Source organism: Nymphaea colorata, chromosome 4, assembly GCF_008831285.2.
Source record: "Nymphaea colorata isolate Beijing-Zhang1983 chromosome 4, ASM883128v2, whole genome shotgun sequence".
Taxonomy (NCBI): domain Eukaryota; kingdom Viridiplantae; phylum Streptophyta; class Magnoliopsida; order Nymphaeales; family Nymphaeaceae; genus Nymphaea; species Nymphaea colorata.
The window spans coordinates 1,839,496-1,858,577 of NC_045141.1; the positions used below are offsets into that span (position 1 = coordinate 1,839,496).

A 19,082-nucleotide genomic window follows, 5' to 3' on the forward strand; every position below is an offset into this window, starting at 1 on the left:
CCTTTTAGAGGGTAATTTTGGTCTTTTTGGTAAACAAGATCTATTTGCCCCTCCTTTTTGACAAAGAACATTCTTTTAGAAGGCAATTTTGGTCTTTTTGGTAAACAAGACCCATTTGCCCCTCCTTTTTTACAAAGAACCTCTTTTTAGAAGGCAATTTTGGTCATTTTGGTAAACAAGACTCATTTGCCCCTCTTTTTTTACGAAGAACCTCCTTTTAGAGGGTAATTTTGCTTTTTTTGGTAAACAAGACTCATTTACCTCTCCTTTTGACAAAAAAAACCTCCTTTTAAAGGGCGATTTTGGTCTTTTTTGTGGGCAAACCTATTTGCCCCTCTTTTTGACAAAGAATCTTTTTTTAGAGGGTGATTTTGGTTTTTTTGGTAGGCAAGACCCATTTGCCCCTATTTTTGACAAAAAACCTCCTTTTAAATGGTGATTTTAGTCCTTTTAGGTGAAAAAAGCCACAACTCATTTTTTTAAAAAAAAATATTTTTTATAAGCCTAATGACCAATCATACCCATTTTCAAACCATTTCTTTTTCAAAATAATTCAAAATTATGTGAAATTCGGATGAAAATGGGGTGGAATTCAAAAAAAATTAAATTTTGAGTTTTTGGCTCTAAAATCGCTATAAATACCCCCACTTCCCCCTCTCTTAGGCAAGAGTGGTCCTTGAGAAAAACTCTAGAGTATTCTCACTTGAAGACATAAGATTTCTCTTGAGCTATTTCTCTCTCTCTTTTTCTCTTTTCATTCTCTTCTTCTCTAACTTGGAGCAAATTACAACCCTCTTAGAGGCATCATCAAGAGAATCTTCACTCAAGAGAATCTTCAAGCTAAGGTGTTCATTTTCTCTAAGCATTTCTCATTTAGAGGTATGTAATCCAAACCCCACTACATTTTTTATTTTCTTTCCTTTCTTCTTCATCTCCCTATGGCCATATGAGATAACTCTCACTCTCTATTTTAGAGTCAAGAGGCTATACTCGAGAGCACCAGGAGCATGAGAAGATGAGATAATCTTTCATTCTACGATTAAATCATGTTATTCATTTTCTCAAATATAATATTGTTGTTGTTGCTCTTTCCTTTCTCGAATATAGACTTCAATTGCTTTTTTCATTTTCTTCTCATCTTCCTCTCCTCATGGCCAAAGGAAATAACACTCAATCTCTTTTTTTAGAGACAAGAGGGTATGCTCTAGGGCACCGGGAGCATAGAAAGATGAGATGATCTTTCATTTCATAGTTACTTCATGCCCTCCCTCCTAGTTGAATCTTTCTTTTTCCATCTCTCTCTCTCTCTCTTTTTCCTTCCTTGAATATTGTCTATATGTTATCCATGCATAGTTGCTTGGTTTTCTTTTTATATGTGAATGTATAGTGGGAATGAGAGTATGGTTTGGGAATTCTTTATCTTCATATTGATTTTTGAGGTTGGGACTTGTCCAACCCGGGAAAACCCTTACGAATATGTACATGTTAATATGCATTTGCATGACATTTTGCATTAGTTTCCTTTTAATCATTCCATTTGGAACCCTAATGAGCATCTTATTGTATTATTTGTTTTCTTCCATACCCAACGCTGGAAGAAATATATCTCTTGTGGCAAACCAAATCATAACATTCTATGTCTTTATATAAATCATATTTTCCAAAACATTTTCAAAAGAAATCTTTCTAATGGAGCCTTGGAGACTTAGCTTAGGCTCTTGCATGAGTCCAAGTTCCCATCCGGCCTATATCAAAATTTGAAGTCGGCTATTTTCAAATCATTCTTTGATTTTTATATTCATAAAAACGTATGCGTATATATACATGTTATATACGTATGCATGCACATGAATATCTTTCTTTGTTGTTTCTCTTTCTATGATTTAACATACATTTATAAACTCTCGTATACGTATATATAAATATATATATGTATGTGTATTCCATTTTAAAATCTCTCTTTCTCCTTCTAAAATGATCTTCTCTTCTCTACTTGATATAAACATCATTTTCATAAGCTTTCATATATGTATACAAATACATATCTTTCTTTTTCAAAACATGTGATTTTATTATTTTCAAGATCTTTTTCTTTCTCTATATCCCTCTTTGGATGTAGTCGTTCATATTTTTCATTCTTCCAATATCTTACCATTTAAGATTTTAATTTTTTATTTACCGACTTCATTAAGACTACAACTCAAGTAATGACCCAATATTGGATTCATGCTTGATGGTCTACAATCTCAATCCATTTTCAAAAACTTTTCTTTCTTATATATGATAACTATAAAAACAAAAATCTTAGATGTATGTTATGGTAGGAATGCCTTAGATGAATGTTGTGGTAGGAATGAGTCATTTTTCTTCCATTCATCTTAGGATTGATGCATCCATGCATCTACTTCCACCCAATATCACAAATGAGCACAAATACATCTCTAAAGTAATTTAAGCAAGATGAGATGGAGCTCTAACTAGGTGGTAACCGAATTAGAGTAAAATCTCAAGCCTACTTAAAGTCATAAGAGAACACAAAAATGACTTCAAAGTGATTCCCCAAACTTTTCAAATGATATTTAAAAGATTTCCCAACTCTAGTTTTCATCAAAATATTTCACATTCTCAAGTCATTGTTCAAGAACCTTTTCAAAAGTTTGAAACAACAAACTTTCAATATTCTTCTACACCGCATATAGAAAATATGTTTAAGCCAAAATGAAATGCATCAATAATAAACATAGCCCTTGGATTGATTACCCCCGGTAAAGGCGCCAGAAACGGTTGATCCTCATACCGACGGGCGAGTCCCTTTCTCTTTTATTTTCAAATAAAAAACTCATTTTTCTGGGGCACTCTAAAACCAATCAAAAATTTTGGGATACAAACAGATGGCCACCGTGATGTGACCGGTCATCGTTTGGCAATGGTTATAATTGATGCATTTTTATTAACTTGAACATCTCACATATTGCCAATGATAAAGCATGTTCCCTATTTTGACCTTGACCCCATTGACACTTCATTGCATTATTTGCTGATTGTGTTTGAAACATTAAACTTTCAATATTCTTCTACACCGCATATAGGAAAGATGTTTAAGCCAAAATGAAATGCATCAATAATAAATATAGCCCTTGGATTGATTACCCCCGGTAAAGGCGCCGGGAACGGTTGATCCTCGTACCCACGGGCGAGTCCCTTTCTCTTTTATTTTCAAATAAAAATCTCATTTTTCTGGAACACTCTAAAACCAACCAAAAATTTTGGGATTGGCATGCCAATAAGGTCTTCATGCCAAAGTACCATTGCTTTTAACACTATGAAGCTGGTAGCCAAAAGCCTGGTACACCATGAATATAGTAATGAACGACAATAAACTGCAATAGCCACATCCTAAAAAACTCAAATCCTCAATAAAAAGATAATCACCATACACATAAAACCAAAGTCCCACCTCTTTCCCTAGACCCCAAAACCCCAATATAAAAATATAATATTGGGGCTTTCTAATATTAGAAAATGATCTGTCAAATAAACAAGGGTCCTGAAGACACAATTTAATCGAGCGCGCGATAGAAAGGAAGACCATCGAAGGCAAGATGTTGAACATGAATGGCAGTTGGAAGTGGTGAAATGCATCTCCACCGTTTATGACTCAAGCAAACCATAAAAGAGAAGAAAAATAATTCCAGACACCAAATAAGAAAAATAGAATCCAAAATTAGCTGCACCATTAAAGGGGGAGAAAAAAAGCTTACGTGAAGTTAAACCAACAGATGCTGCTCTCGCCTTCCACCAGAGAGATAGAGAGAGAGAAGTCTAGAAAGAGAAATAAGAGGGGAGAGATTGGGAAAAAGAGTAAAATGACAAAAGGTAGGGAGAGATGGGGAGAGAGAGTAAAACGAGAAAAGCGAAGGAGACAAAAAATTTTCTCACCCAAGACAGTTGGAAACACATAGATATGAATTAACAGTAACGTTATTAAAAAGGGATATTGATGATGGTTGAAACTATTGTAGTGATGCAAAATGAGGTTTTGATCTGGCTAATAACTTTCAGGTGGCTAATAACTTTCAATGTGTGTGTGTGTGTGTCTATATAAATAAGTAAATAAATAAATATATATATATATATATATATATGTGTGTGTGTGTGTGTGTGTGTGTGTGTGTGTGTGTGTGTGTGTGTTGAGTTGGGTCGAGCCCAAGCCTGGGCCTTGATAGTTGGGCATAGGCCAACCCAATTCCAACTTTGATTGGGCCGTGCTGGCCCAATGCGCCCTAACTTCACTTAAGCAATTTGAAGAAGTACTTAATAGTTTGTCATTTATATCTTATGTGAATTATGTGAGCTTTTTGTTGATTATTTGTAAGGTGATGTGGATAGTAAACAATACAGCGCCCATACATGTTACCCTTCTTAGTTACACCTTGTACTAGTAGGTGTTGTTTCAGTAATAAACACCAATTAAGATGTCAAGATGTCAAATTTCTTTTTTTTACTAATAGTTATTGAATACATGAGTGATTATTTGAGTGTCCATTCTTCCATTTCCTTTTTTTCAGTGATTTCTTGGTACCACATCACATACTTCAATCCATGGACTTCAATATATGTTGTTTCCTAGTGGATAGTTCAATCTCATATTTGTTCATCTCATATTTGCTCATGGATTTTTGATGCATTTCAAAATGACGTTGTCCATGCAGTTCAACTATGGGATATTGTTGCACCCTTAGGTCCAGCATATATAAAGCTTGGTTAAGCATTAACCATCAATCCAGATATATTGTATCTTGCTGCTGTGGCAAACCTACAAAAACTTTGTGCTAAGGTGCTACACTCACTCTTTACTTTCTCATGCTCTTCCTTTAGTAGGATAATTATTGATTAATAACATGGTGGATTCCAAACATGCACTATAAAATCTTTCTTCCTTATCCAATGAAATTTGAAATAGCTATGGAATGTAAGTTAAGGTTATATGTTGTTATGCACATTCTGGTTTTGGGTTGTCTATATGCAAATGAAGCTTTTATGTCCAAAAATATGAAAGAAATATGCATTTGAATTGGAAAATATAATAACCATCAATTATTAACAGCCACACTTGATGTGCACCCAACTTTGGTCCATCGTCTACTTGAAGTACCCATCTGATAAAGGTCCTTGTTTAGTGCTTTGGGTTCACCATATTACTTGCCATAAACTCCTATATTCACGACCATCCTATGAGGGAATACCTAAATGAACATCGTTCAAAAACCATAAAGGGCATCAAATTGTTGCATGGTTGAGGCTTGCTGGATGTACATTTCAATGGACATATGATCTTCACTTTTACCATTCAAAGGCCTATTAACTTTAAGTCTTTCCCTTGCTCAGTTTCAAACAAGTACAACGTCTATTATATGAGAAAATTGTTTGTCAATCATGATATACCAATCTTGTCTATGTTAATAGACAGTGAATGTTCAACAAAAGATAAGTAAGTTCATTAATCGCTTTTGATTTACATGTTGATAACAAGTTTATAATTTCATAGTATGTATAAGTTGAGAATTTAGGATATTGCTTTAGATTGAAAACCTACTTGACTAATAGCTAGTAGTACCGAGTAGAATCATTGCTAGTGGAATGCTAATCCAGTGGGTATGAGAGTACACTGGGTATGAGAGTATGTAGGAGGCACCCATTCTACCTTTTTCCTGCAAAAATCATTACTGGAATCATGGCCATGTGTGCTATGTAAGCAAGTGTACATTATTTCATGTTAAGCAAATGTTAATATTTTGTTATCAATTACTTTAAGATCTTAGATAATTTCCTAAACGGATTTTGCTTTATGAAAATTTAGGGTACCTTCATTCCCAAGTGATATTGGTATGTCTTTTCTTGAAGAGAAGCTTGGTCAGCCTTGGCATAAGATATATTATGAATTTTCTCCCTCTCCAATTGCCACTGGTAATTTCTCTAAGGACATGTTTTAAAACAACAATTTTGGGCAACTAATGATAGAATATGTTCATTTGCCAACATTTAGATATCTTGTACTTCTTATGGTACCTATATTGTTCATCTTTATTTCGTATGTTACAAATTTAACTTCTTTTTACTATAGTTATTTTGACCTTTTATGTTTACATTTGTTGAGTTTTATATGTGGCATCTTTGGGGGGGCAAATATATAAAGGATACCTTAAAGAAAATGAGAACATTTATTGTTTGGAATATGGATATGGTTCTTATAAAATGTCCACGAACAAATTTTGAATAACTAGCCTCCAACTTATATGTTGTTGGATTATATGTTGTTGGATAGGTGCATGAGCAAGGTATCCTGTTTTTTGAGGAACTTGACTATGTGAATGGCCGAATCTCCATTTTTAACTTGAATAATTCTAATTAACAGAAGCCTCTTATATTATCATAGGTGTGAATTTAGCCATTTTATTATCTTATGTTACTATTTTGTCAGTTGTAGATACACAATTGTATTCAGTAAATTGTTATATAGTAGTACTTAGTTAACAACTAGGCCAAAGGTAGTGGTGTAGAATTGTTATATAGTAGTACTTAGTTAACAACTTTGGTGCGTCATGTTGAATAGAATTCAATTATCAAGTTGTTGCACTTTATTTGTGTATTGAATTTGTAAGTAAGTTTTGTTTGGCTGTACAACCTCTATTAATGTTGTAGTTGCAAGTTAAGCAATCGTCAATTAATAGGTTTTTGTTTCGAAGACATATAATACACCTGGAGAAGGGCCCTTTCAACAGGATAGACAAAATGAGGAAAGTTACCCCGAAATGCTGGAAGTGATATAGGGAAGCTGGTTAAGGTGGAATTTATATCCTACTTAAAGTTGGTTATATTTGTGGGTCTTCATCGGTCTTTATTTGGATACACTAGTTAGTTATCTTTTTCCTTGTGTCTTTTTAAAACCAATTTTCCCATAGCATGCATGTAGAGTTAAGTATCTAATATGTGAGTAATAAGGTTTGCATCAACATTTCCATGACCTTTACTATAATTGCAAGCGCTTGCTTGAACCTTTGTATTTTAAATAGTTTATTATGATGGAAGAGTTTTCTGAAACTAGCCCAAGTGCTTATTTTGTGATACTTGTGTTTATAACATTTATGTGATTAAGGAATCAAAGAGCCCTCAAACAGCTTCCTAGAAATCTCGTTATTGGGGATTTATATCACTAGTCAATTAGGGCTATGGCATTGTTCTTTATTATTAAATGGCCTTCATGCAGCAGTCAATTAGTCATCTTTATTTTATTCTGGCGGCATTATCATTTGTGATTGCCAGGGAAATAGCATTTGTTTGTTTTTACCATTTTATTTTTCTTTTTTTTTTAGCATTCTTTGTTGTCCCCACATGCTCAATTGTTGGATACATTTAAGAGAGGCAACTCACTGAAATAATGTATATATCATGGAGGTGTTGTGGCTGCTTGATGCTGGTTTTTCCAATGTTGATCCACACACGAGGAATCTAATACCAACTTTAGATGGCAAGTTGGTTATACATGACTTCGGAAATTCTGTTGTTTCATATGCTAGGTTTTTTCCAGACAAATTTACATATAAAAACTAGCATCCATGGCAGGCAAAAGCTTCCCTGAATCCTAACCTGCCCAATGCCCAATATTTGGACTTCCTCAATAATTCAGCTATCTCATACATAGTCTGACAAATGCTTCTTGTTTCTAGAAAAAATTATATATATTTGCTTTTTCGGACATGAAAGCTTTCAGAATCAAGCTCCTTTCTGTACTATTATATATAGAAATTATCTTTAATATGTCATCGGAAGAAAATATGAATTGATTTTATTTTTCATACCCTTCTTTATTATGCTATATAAGAGGCAATCCTTTCCACTACCTTCCACCTATTTGTTTTTTCTAGATTGAGCATGTATATTGAAAGTATGATTGTTCTAAACAAGTCATATGAGGAGAAGATGGTTTTGGCATACATGCATGTAAAACCTGGTCTAGCTTGGGATTAGTGACTAAGAGATGCATTGAAAAGAGTTTCAAATGCCCTAAAGGAAGAATTCAAATTTTGGTGTTGATTCTACATTTCTGACATGCATACTCTTTGCGTCTACAAATGTTTACCTTTTCATTCCAGAGATAGACATTTCATTGACTTTTGCTCAAATTAACACGACAGAAATAGAACCTAGAAAATTATATGTTCAACTCCTTTTCAATGTTTTCATTCAACTTTTTCTGCATTATGAATTCAAGGATCTACTAAAGAGAAAAAGAGAATTGGACTTGAATAAATGACAATTTTTTATTTTCATATCTTCACATACGACTTTATTTAGATGTGAAGATATGAGTTTGGTAGAAACTAATAGATACACCTGATAAGGAAGCAAGAGAATCACTTTCAAGATTTTAGCTTTTTTATTATTGGATCTCTGATTCATCTCTTTTGATTTCAAATCACTTATTGCTGACTTTAGACATGTCACCAACTTCATCTTCTTATTGACGTTGTTTTCTTTAAGCCCTTCGATTTCATAGGCAGCTTATGAAAAACTTTAAGGGAGTGTTTGGATGACAACCCTCTAAAGACTTGGTTTTGTGAAAAGCTTGGTTTAGATGCAAAAATCAGTTTTGCCTAAAAAACCGAAGGGGAGGCAGGTTTTTCAGGCCCTTCATGAAAACCAGGTTTTGTCATCCAAACATTCTGAAATGGTGTTTTGGGGTAAATACAGGTCCTATGAGACAAAACCTGGTTTTAGCTTGTCGTCCAGGCACTCCTTAAATTTCTTTCTTGTATTGTTCTATTAAGAAATGTAAATTTCAGCTTCATAATGTTATAAAGAAAAAAGATAGCTACTGGAAATTTTTCTTAAGTACTTTAAGGACAGTAATAACTTACTGATTTGATTTTTTCCAATATTTTAGGATATTCATATACTATTTCATCCTGATGGCAATCCTTTTCATGATGGTTTCAAAAACCAACACTGAAGAGATCAACTACCTCAAGATTGGAATTCCAAATGGTAAAATTTTCATCATTTACAGTTGATGTTCCCATCATTAGGTTTTTTTCCTTGTTGGCTATTTTGATTATGTTTCTCAAGGACAGGTTTTCTTTTCAAAAGTAGGCTATACCAGTGATAAAGTCACCATTAACCAAATAGGTGTTAAAAGCTACAGCTGCCAAGTTGCCTAAACTTTTTTTTTGGCACTCGATATATGGCAAGGGTGCCCTTAGCCATTGCCAGAAACTTTTTTTATGACAGCCCCGTTGATTGACGGCCATGGCAACAAACATGGCAAATTATAAGGCTCAATTTCCTGATAGAAGCTATGATTTTCTCTCATTTGAATAAAAAATGTTTTGTTCTGCTGTCCTTTTTTCCCTTTCATGTACAAGACATTAAGGCTGCGTTTGATTGCAAGGAAGAATTTAACGTGGTAAATTTACCACGATAAATTTTTTTGGAAAAAAAACAGGATAAAATTTAACCTTCTTTCGATTTGAGGTCCTATTTGATTGCAGGGAAGTTTTTTGTAGCGTAAAATTAACTGTATTTGATGCATAGGGTAGTTTTTTGCTGGGTAAATTTTACTGCGTTTGGTGCACAGAGCAAAAAATATGAGAGACTTTTTTCCTGACCGTTAGAACTTGTTGTTTTATTGGTTCTCCTCAAATAAGAAGAGGGTACAAAATGAAAGAAATCAGAAGAGGGTACAAAATGAACAAAACGAGAAGCTCCAACAATCCGAGTCCGAAAAAAAAAAAAACGCCTAAACGGAAAAACAAAAGAAAAATGAAAATCTCTCCTTCGATTCTTTTTTCCTCCTCCTCACCGCAACACCTCAGGCTCGGGAGAACCGCCAGTGGAGAAGATCGTCGGGAGAGCGGCCTCTCGCTTCAGAGATGGAGAAAATCCTTCGTCTTCGCCAAGAAAAAACCCTGCAACATCTCCACACTTCACGCCAATAACGCTTCTGAATGCCCGTGTGGTGATCACTCGGCCAAATCCTTCGTCTTAGAAGGAGGTGAAAGCAGAGAGAAAATGAGGGGAACGAGAGAGCCCTAACGGCTCTCAAGAAAATCTGCGGGAAAAACTCCGACCTCCTGAGGTCGGACTTTTTTGTAAGGGAAGTTTTCCTTCGTTGTACCATTTTACCGGGTGGATTTTAACGGCGTTTGATGCACCAACCACTTATCGAGTGAAATTCTCCCTCACCGTACATATTTCACCCGATGCACAGGATTTTTCCACATGGCCTAATATTCTAAGGAAAGTCAAAACTTGAAGCTGGTTTGGCAATATGGTCTTTGAAGATGGAAAAACTCAAGATGCATGGTGGCTGTCATTTCAACTAGGAGTGCGGAATATATGAAAGCTAACGAACAAAATGGCCTTCAAGGGTTTGTTTCCCAGGGGCAGAAGAACAAAATGTTCTTCATTACAAAGAAAGTTGGAGCGCAGATGAGGATGAAGGCTCTGTGTTTGGGCTTCAAGAACAAGGAAAGTGTATGTAAATCTACAATGACTAAATTGCCTTGACAATTGAAAACATGTGAAAACACCCTTCCATAAGAACAAAGATGGAAAGATGGACAGAATAACATTAACATTGGCACGGTGGCATGCGAAGGGTCGAATGAATGAATAACGTTCTCGATCCTGAATGCTGACCACCCTCAGGGGGAGTTATCGAAAAGTGTCCAAAGTTACAGTATAATAAGCTGATTATGAGATTATAATTGATGTTCTAATGAGATCCTCCTCCTGACGGGTAGCCAACGACCCTTTTATGTTTTTGGAGGAAACATTGTAGAAGAATCGAACTAGGTTTTGTGGGGATCAAGTGGGGGGCACTTTAATGGCAGACTGCAAATCTCCAAACAAATTACGAAGAGATATCATGCTAGAGATGTCAATGAATCAAATTTAGACCTTAAATATCTAATCATATTTCTTCAAATAAGTCAAATATGAAAAAAAAATGAATATTCGATTGAGAAATTCAAGTTTAAGAAATGCATCCAATTAGAGTTGGTCTTAACACAAATAATTAAAATCTAATTGGATTGTCAAACATCAGTATAGCCAATTAAATTTCCCTAATCCAATATTCATACATATCCTATTGGAGTTTAGATTCGTTTGTGAGTTCAAACGTCAGGTTGAGTTCAGATACGAACTGTGATTTATAAATTGAGTTCAATTACAGTAAATTTCCTTTCATTATTATTTGAATTCAAATTCTAGTATGAATATGTGATCATTTATTAAAATCCCATATGGTAAAAAGTATATCCAATCCAAATTCAATCAGCTGACAACCGTATGTTGGGCTTCAAGCACTGACATATAAAATATATAATACAGATATATCCTCTACACAAAGTTTTTATTCTTACAAAGCTACTACGTAGCAAATAAACAAAAAGGGGTGTTAAACAACCCCCATTAACAAACTAAAATGCCCTTAATTTAATTTATTAATATTTAAATAAGACCTGCTTCAAATGTTTAGTCTCGTATCGAAAATTGTGAAGAATCTTCAAGGTTTTATAAAGATGGTCATTGATGAGAAGATTGTCCTGATTCCAATCTTTTTCAAGGTTGAAACCAATACTGCTAGAGAGCAGGTTGAGATCCGTCGAACCAGAGACTCGAACCCAAGAGTAGGTCAGAGTGATATCAAAACCGGTTCAACACTCAAACCTAAGGTCCCACACAAGCAGACGCGTGTGCCTTAAAATGGTGGATTGTAATGCCTCAAATGTTTAGACTTGTATCGAAGATTGTAAGGAATCTTAAAGGGTCATTGATGAGAAGATTGTGATTCCTAACATTTTCAGGGTTAAAACCAAAACTGCTAAGGGTTAAAACCAAAACTGCTAGGAGACAGATTGAAATCCGTCGAACCAAAGACCCGAGCCTGAGAGTGGGTCAAGATGTTACACTCATTATCTGAGCGGTTTTCATAAGTAATAAATGACAAACAAATTTCTAAGTCACGCTTTTGATGTGTAGGTGAGACTTGAATAACAAATATAGAAGGTTTATATGCTGAAGGTCGTTAAAAACAAAATTTGCCGTGAATATACATTCATAAGGTTACTTTGCAAAAGTAACTATGGCCATACTTCCCAAATATGGAATCTTTGGAACCCAGTAATACTTCTTCCTCTTCGAAGTATCAGTTCAAGCTTGAGGTGGATTAATTTACAAACCTGTCAGTTTAATCATAAAATGCCTAGCTGCAACATGAGTGACTCTCCATAAACTCATCTGACATCAAGCATACATGTTCCCTATAAAAGCAACTCCATGAAAAGCAGAAAAAGTTACTGACACTATTCTCAGACTCGGTTAGGAGGAACTGCCAGCTTGAAGCAACAGCAGTCCTGGTTCAAACGCACAGACATGATACAGATCGAATATTGCGTTATAGTAGGTATAATAAAACCCATATGGGGACCAGACCACGGTGACCAAACCTGCCACAAGGTCCAACATGAAAAACTTCAGTTGAAACCATCGCAGCCATAACAGCATCTCTAAAATTAGATTAGCAGTCATTGATAGTAACTGAGTTTCAAAAGCAGTGGACTACTTTTACAATTTTATGCCATTCCCCTCACACCATATGAATCAAAAGGAGAAAAAAGGAACAAGGACTTGAACATGCCGTAGCAACTACTTTCTAACTTTCCTTTTACCCTTGGCCTGCCTGGAACCATGGGCCATATTTTCCCACTTGCCTACCTGTTTCTTTGAACCCTTAATCCCTTTCCTTTCCCCCCCATGTCTCTGTAAACCCTTCCCAGGTTTCCTCGCACTACCTGCTACAGTACAATAGAAAGATAATTAGGTGCTTTTCTAATAATTATTTCCAGAGAAAATGATTACCACAATTGAGGGGACAGAGACTTTTAAATTACAGAAAAGTATGTTCTCACCTTGCTTTAGCACATTTGCTTTCCTTGAAAGCTTTGCATGAGTTTTAATCACCTTCAAGACCCTTTCTTTGATAGGGATTGCATGCCTTTCTGCCACATGATCCCACATGTGAACATCCTTGTTCTCTTCTCCACACAACTCACTAGTTGTCACAGTGATGGTGGAGGACCCATTGTTGTAGACAGTAGTTCCTACACACAATAAGAACTTTTGACCACATTGATACACAAGATATTAAGGCTTAAAAAATCAGTGCATTTGATCACTTTGGATTTTTTTTTTCCAATACATGCCCAAGGCAAAGTTTCAGGGAATCAAGGAATTTGAGGGTGAGTAGAGAAAGAGAGTAGGTTCCTCCTATTTCTGAACCACCAATTGCTAGTGCCTACATGTATCAGAAGGAACAAGTTTGTGCAACTATCCAACACCTCTATCACACAACAGTAGACAGTATAATCTCGGCATCTTTCATACCCTCATCAAAGTGCACAACCATGTAAATGAAACAGTGGTCGAGAAGAATATTAAGCTATCAACACAATGCAATACCTTCCAACCCAAATCTGATACGAATAAAAGGTCTGGCCACAATGGACTGAAGAAATAACTTTATCGGTTTTTTCCCAACAACTCGTGATCCTTACACCAAACCAAATGTCTCACTCCCTCTCTCTCTCTGTCACACACACACATATCCCACACAAACCCATCCCATCCCAAAGTGGTAGAGGGACATGCAAAGACAGCACTATACAAGCACGCAGAGGACTCAAGTACAAACATATATTTGTGCATCTAGAAAGATGCATACACACACGACTGTTCCCTGGCTTAGTAGTCAAAAGCACAAGGCGAGCTGAAAACAGCATATGAAAGCAATAAAAACGAGGAATAAGAGGGAGAAAGAGAAGAACAAAAAGAAAAAAAAAAAAAAGATGAGAAAAGGGAGAAAATCAGAAGAAAAAAGATGGAAAAAAAATAAAGGTAGAAGGAGAAAGTAAGAGGAAAAAAATGTTAACAATTCTTTACTTGGCTGCCTAAGTGGCCCAGACTAGTTGACAAGGTGAGCACCCGAGGAACGCCTAGGCACACTTTTGACTACTAACTTTTCTGGTCAGGAACTTCGGTTCAAACATACCGGTAATTGATGGACCATGAAAATCTTCACCATCTTCTTCAATCTCGTTACGGGGGTCATCTGGAACTGTGCCAGGATTCACTGGTCCACCACCATAAGCTAATTGTATTTCCAGCTTCTTCTGTGGAAGTTATTGCAATCAAACAATCATAGTGAGGTAGTCCAATCTTTGTTACTTTTCTTTTTAAAAAAGATAATACACAAAAAGACAAACTAGTCATGTCATACACATGTAGTTGGTCTATTAAACGAAAGCATGCCTGATTTTACTACAATATTGCATAAATTCGACTTATTATGGGTTCAAAAATGAAAACACACATCATGCACAGCCATACATCCTTTTGCAGCTCACTTTAACACCGAAGAGATCTAGTAGAAAAACAGTTGTCTCAATCAGTATTGAAACTAGAAATTGATCGAATCAGGCAGACTAATGATTCAGCTGAATTGGTTAAAAATTAGCAAAAACTATTATTATATATTTATATTTCATTTTAAAAATGGATGAAAAATGATATAAAAGTAATTTAAAAATAAAAAAACTTTAAACTACATAAAAATAGCATAAATGAATAGAGTATAACACATGGCAGACCTGTGTCGGTCGGTGAATCAACGATGTCACCAATTCAATTCAAATCAGAAAAGTCAGGCCAATTTTTACAACATTGGTCAACATGTATTTTGTGAGGTTAAGCACGGCCCAGATTATCATGTACCAGCCTACAGCTTCACAATGCAGGGTGTGCAGCCAAGTCTGACCACCTAGGTGTGGCTTTCATATGTAAGATCCAGAAATACATGGTCCAAACTCCAAACTTACCCGTGTTCATGTAAATTCCTTTTCAGAATCTTACTGAATCATGGTATTTGGCTTTTAAATTCCACTGAATATTGTCTTAACATCATGACCTCTTGACTCAGTGTTGCCTTTCTTACTCAGTCAGTCCTCACTAAAGTAAACAGTTGCAGACCACATCTATTTACTTAAGCCCCCAACCGCTCCACAACCTTAGAGAATGTACGACATTGTATATAGTATACATTATGACCTCTTAATTCAGTCATACACAAATGGAAATCACATCTATCCATTTAGGTCGACCAACAGTTCCATAACTTCAGAAAATCTAAGGAAAACAAGTGAAAAGCATCATACCTTTTTCCGTTGTTCAATTCGCAATTTTCTTGCCTTCTCCTCTAATTGCTGCTGAGCTTCTTTTTGCCTTCTCTTCTTTCGCTTATGAAACCCAGTAATAAAATCCCTAATTGAAATTCCCTTTTAGGATGTAAAAATTGATAAGAAGAAAAGTAAACACAACAAGGCAGTCCCACAAATTGCAAATGGAGTGAAGATGTTAGCGAAACAGAAGACTTATCATCTTGAAAGAAAACCTTCTCCTTGCAGATTCAGAAAGACAAAGAAGAATAACAGGCATTTAGAACTATGTAGTTGAAACATCACCCAACCACCGCGGTATGGTGTGTCAATGTAAGCGAAAATATGCAGGTTGAGTAGGCTGACTTTTTTTAGGTTTTCTTCTTTTATTCTTCTTTTTCTTCTTCTTCTTCTGCTCTTTCTTCTTTTTACACTTCCATCCTTTTTCTTTCATTCTTCTTCCCCTATTTCAGTCTTTCTTTATTCCTTCTTTCCTTTTTTATCTATGTCTTATTTTGCCTCTTTCTTATTTCTTTCTTTCCTTATCTTTTTATTTCATCTTCTGCCTTTTCTTCTTTGCTTGTTTATTTCTTTTGTGAGTGCTTTTGCCATTCAGAAGCATCCTAATCATATGGTATCAAAGACTCTGGAGTCTTCACCAGCCGATTTCAAGCTTCCAATTTTCAAAAGATTTTTCAAAGACTGCAACCCCACTTTGGCCTTGATGGTGGGCCAAATGATGAACTAATGAACCAATACCATGGTTCACCCATGCATCTATCATCTATCTTAGGGGTTGTTATCAGAATTATCAAGCTCCAAACACCATTAAAGAAAATGCATTGTTAGAGGCATCAAGGTCGACCCAAGTCCAAGGACGAAGACCAAGGAGGTACATTACTTGAAAAAGCAAGGACATCTCCGACAGCACAACATGCCTTAAAATCTATGTCATATGAGTGCTCCTAAACGGCTGCCGCAACCCTGTCAACATTGGTGCTTCTCCGACACAGCACGTTGATGCAGTAAGCTAAATCGGGCCAAAGCTAATCCTTTTATATGTGCAGCTGGCTAAAATAGCTCTAATACAAAAAAATATATATATGTAAATACTAAATATAGATAAATACAACTACTAAACAAATAACAAATAACATATATCCATACACACACACAAGTGTGTGTGTGTGTGTGTGTGTATATGTACATTTTCACTGCACATGCACCTATATTTTTTTGAAAACATGTTGCATCTGCACCAGTACCCACACCTTGCACCCATGTGTCATAGCTTAAAACCTGAGAATATCTTGGTGCATGAGGTCAATGTTCTAGGGGAGAAATTGAAAATGATCATTGAAAAAGCAGCAAGATCAGCCCTTGAGCAAATGGTGCAAGAACAACCATTCTCCCTTCAACTTTCAAACACCACATTCGAATACCATCAAAAGCAATGCAACATCAAAACTGAGATTGCTCCAACTCCAACCAGCACGATCTGGCAACCGATGCCTGGAAAACACCGTGCTTGCCTTGTGTGAGCAACTCCAGCACAAACAATGACCACAATACATGTACAACCCCATTTGCATTGATTGTAATACATGAAGCCAACAACAAAAGCATCTCCACATATTCCATCGATAAGGAGTGTGCCTAATCAACAAGCCAACAACTACCTCATTTTCTAGGAAGCAACTACCTGAAGGTCCCAGATTGGCCATCAACACCTAATTGTATGACGGCCGACAGCAACACAATGTCATTCCTTCACAAGCTTGGCCAAGGATAGTGTTGCAGCTAACAAGGTGTCTACAAGGCTGCCTATGCCCATGCTATCCCTTTGTTCGACAGCAGTAGGCAACTATATTGCTTCTGCTGAAGGAAGCGCTAAAGGTCAAACCAATTGTGGCATATGCTCTGCATGCCTCACCCCATACCAACAACGCTCGATCTACCCCAGCTGAACTCTAACTTAACTCCCATGACCATGGACACCTTGCACTCAATCCAGAACATCGAAAGATCAAATCCCTCGAGCTAGAAACGAGCCTCCCCTACAGTCTTGGGAGCAAGACCATTATAACAGGGGAGAAGTTAGTGTGGACCTATCTCAAGCCCCATCCAACCCTATTTACTCCAACTAAAATGATCTGAACAAGGGGTCCTTGGCCATAGACCAGTGGCTAAGATGGATGAAGAGTGAGCATAGAGGCTGCACACATGTGAACCATTCAAAAGGTCAAGCGAGGATGGAGACAAGACGCACGCTCTGGACGAATATATAATCATGCCCAAAGTGGAAAGTGTCGAGGTGGATGTGGCCTTCCTCATCTAGCTACATAAGATCCACTTGCAATCCCCACACTAAGTGTGAAGTTCTGCCCCCTGGCCCACAAGGCCCAGCAAGCGAATGCCAAAGGCACGACTTGATCTAACATGCCACCTGACTCTCCAAGGGAGATGTGCCCTTGCCTTAATAAATTTTCAAACGTTTGTTCAAATTCCAAATGTTCTCGCCTTAATTGTCTCCATTTTGAAAAGATTTTCTTATTTAAGCTAGTCTATTGCACCCTAGAGGACAGATCTTGATGAAACGAAACAAGGATCAAGTTTTATTCCTCTCTCTCTTGGGTTCTTGTCATTTATCGCTATCTTCAAATAATTGGACACCTCACCGGACAACTACCAGCCGATCTAGTGTAGGGACTGCTTGGGCCCTCCTTACTAGGCGACACCCCTAGACATAGGCAATCACTTCTTCAAGGCTTGGCGGCATAAATTTCACATTGCTGGTTTAATAAAATCCAATATAACTGGGTAACTAATTTCATTCGATGAAAGATATAGTATAAATAGGAGTTATTACATGGATCCGCAGTTAGACACGAGGCAGCAGGACTGGCGAGCTTGAGAGCACCAATACTAATCGACCTTAAGTGAAATCCGCACACATTGGTTCCTGGAAGTAAAATGCTCTGCTCCATTAACTTCACTAAATTAACAAGGCAGGGTATTCATCTCTGGTGTCCATGCGCCCCAAGGAACCTTTTTGCCAGTCCGGATTCCTGCCCTAAGTATAAAAATCGAGTTCCTCCGAAGTGAAACCACAAGATCGGAGCAGCGCGCTAGAAGAAGATTAACACAACTGTAGTATGGGACAAAACGAAGGAAGCGGGGGATGGGGGCGCGGCCGAAGGTAAATGTAATTATGATGTTCAATCATCCTTAAAGCCCTTATCCGCAAAAGGCCCCAAACCATGCCTTCGTCATGTGCAACCAAACTTACACAAAATAATAAAACCTCAGCAATGACAATGCGCATGATGTTTCAAGAAAATTAGAGCTCCAACAACAGCAAGAAAAATAAAAAACGAAAACGAATAAAATCAACCCATTTTCCAAGAACCAAAACGCAATCAACCGCAGCACAAAAGAACATCGGAAAAGAAAGGCAAAAAAGAAGACAAGATAATGGCGAACAACGCCATATAACAGAATAAAGGGTAAGAAGAGGAAGAGGAGGGAATTGAACAAAACAGTAGGAACGCACCGGAGGCCCTTCTCGTCGAAGCCGACGGAGAGCGACTTGTTCCGGAGAGGCTTCCCCTTGACACTAAGTCTTGAAGGATCTGGGATCCCTCCGCCCTCCTCTTCTTCTTCTACCTGTTCCTCCCAGCCCATCCCTCAAGATCAGGGGGATCCCGTGGTCCCGATCGGCGCTTCTTGTGGCTTCCACTGACCGTCACGCCGGCTGCCGTTGTGTAGGAGGAGGAGCGCGGTGGCTGAGGGACACCTTTTATGGCA

At 36.9% G+C, this 19,082-nt stretch overlaps 1 protein-coding gene across 2 annotated transcripts; it reads right to left on the reverse strand.

The window, feature by feature from the left end:
* Positions 1-12,555: 12,555 nt before the first annotated feature.
* Positions 12,556-19,067, reverse strand: LOC116252906 (uncharacterized). Of its 2 annotated transcripts, none has more exons than XM_031627523.2 (5): positions 18,829-19,067; positions 15,276-15,381; positions 14,114-14,234; positions 12,975-13,166; positions 12,556-12,860 (listed from the first exon to the last, which is right to left on the reverse strand). In XM_031627523.2, exons 1-5 carry the CDS (start codon positions 18,957-18,959, stop codon positions 12,712-12,714), a joined length of 699 nt encoding a protein of 232 aa, XP_031483383.1. In that variant the 5' UTR covers positions 18,960-19,067; the 3' UTR covers positions 12,556-12,711. The 2 variants fall into 2 exon arrangements, with proteins under 2 accessions (XP_031483383.1, XP_031483384.1); XM_031627524.2 differs by having other exon boundaries at positions 12,556-12,857; positions 18,829-19,064.
* Between the last annotated feature and the right edge of the window lie 15 nt (positions 19,068-19,082).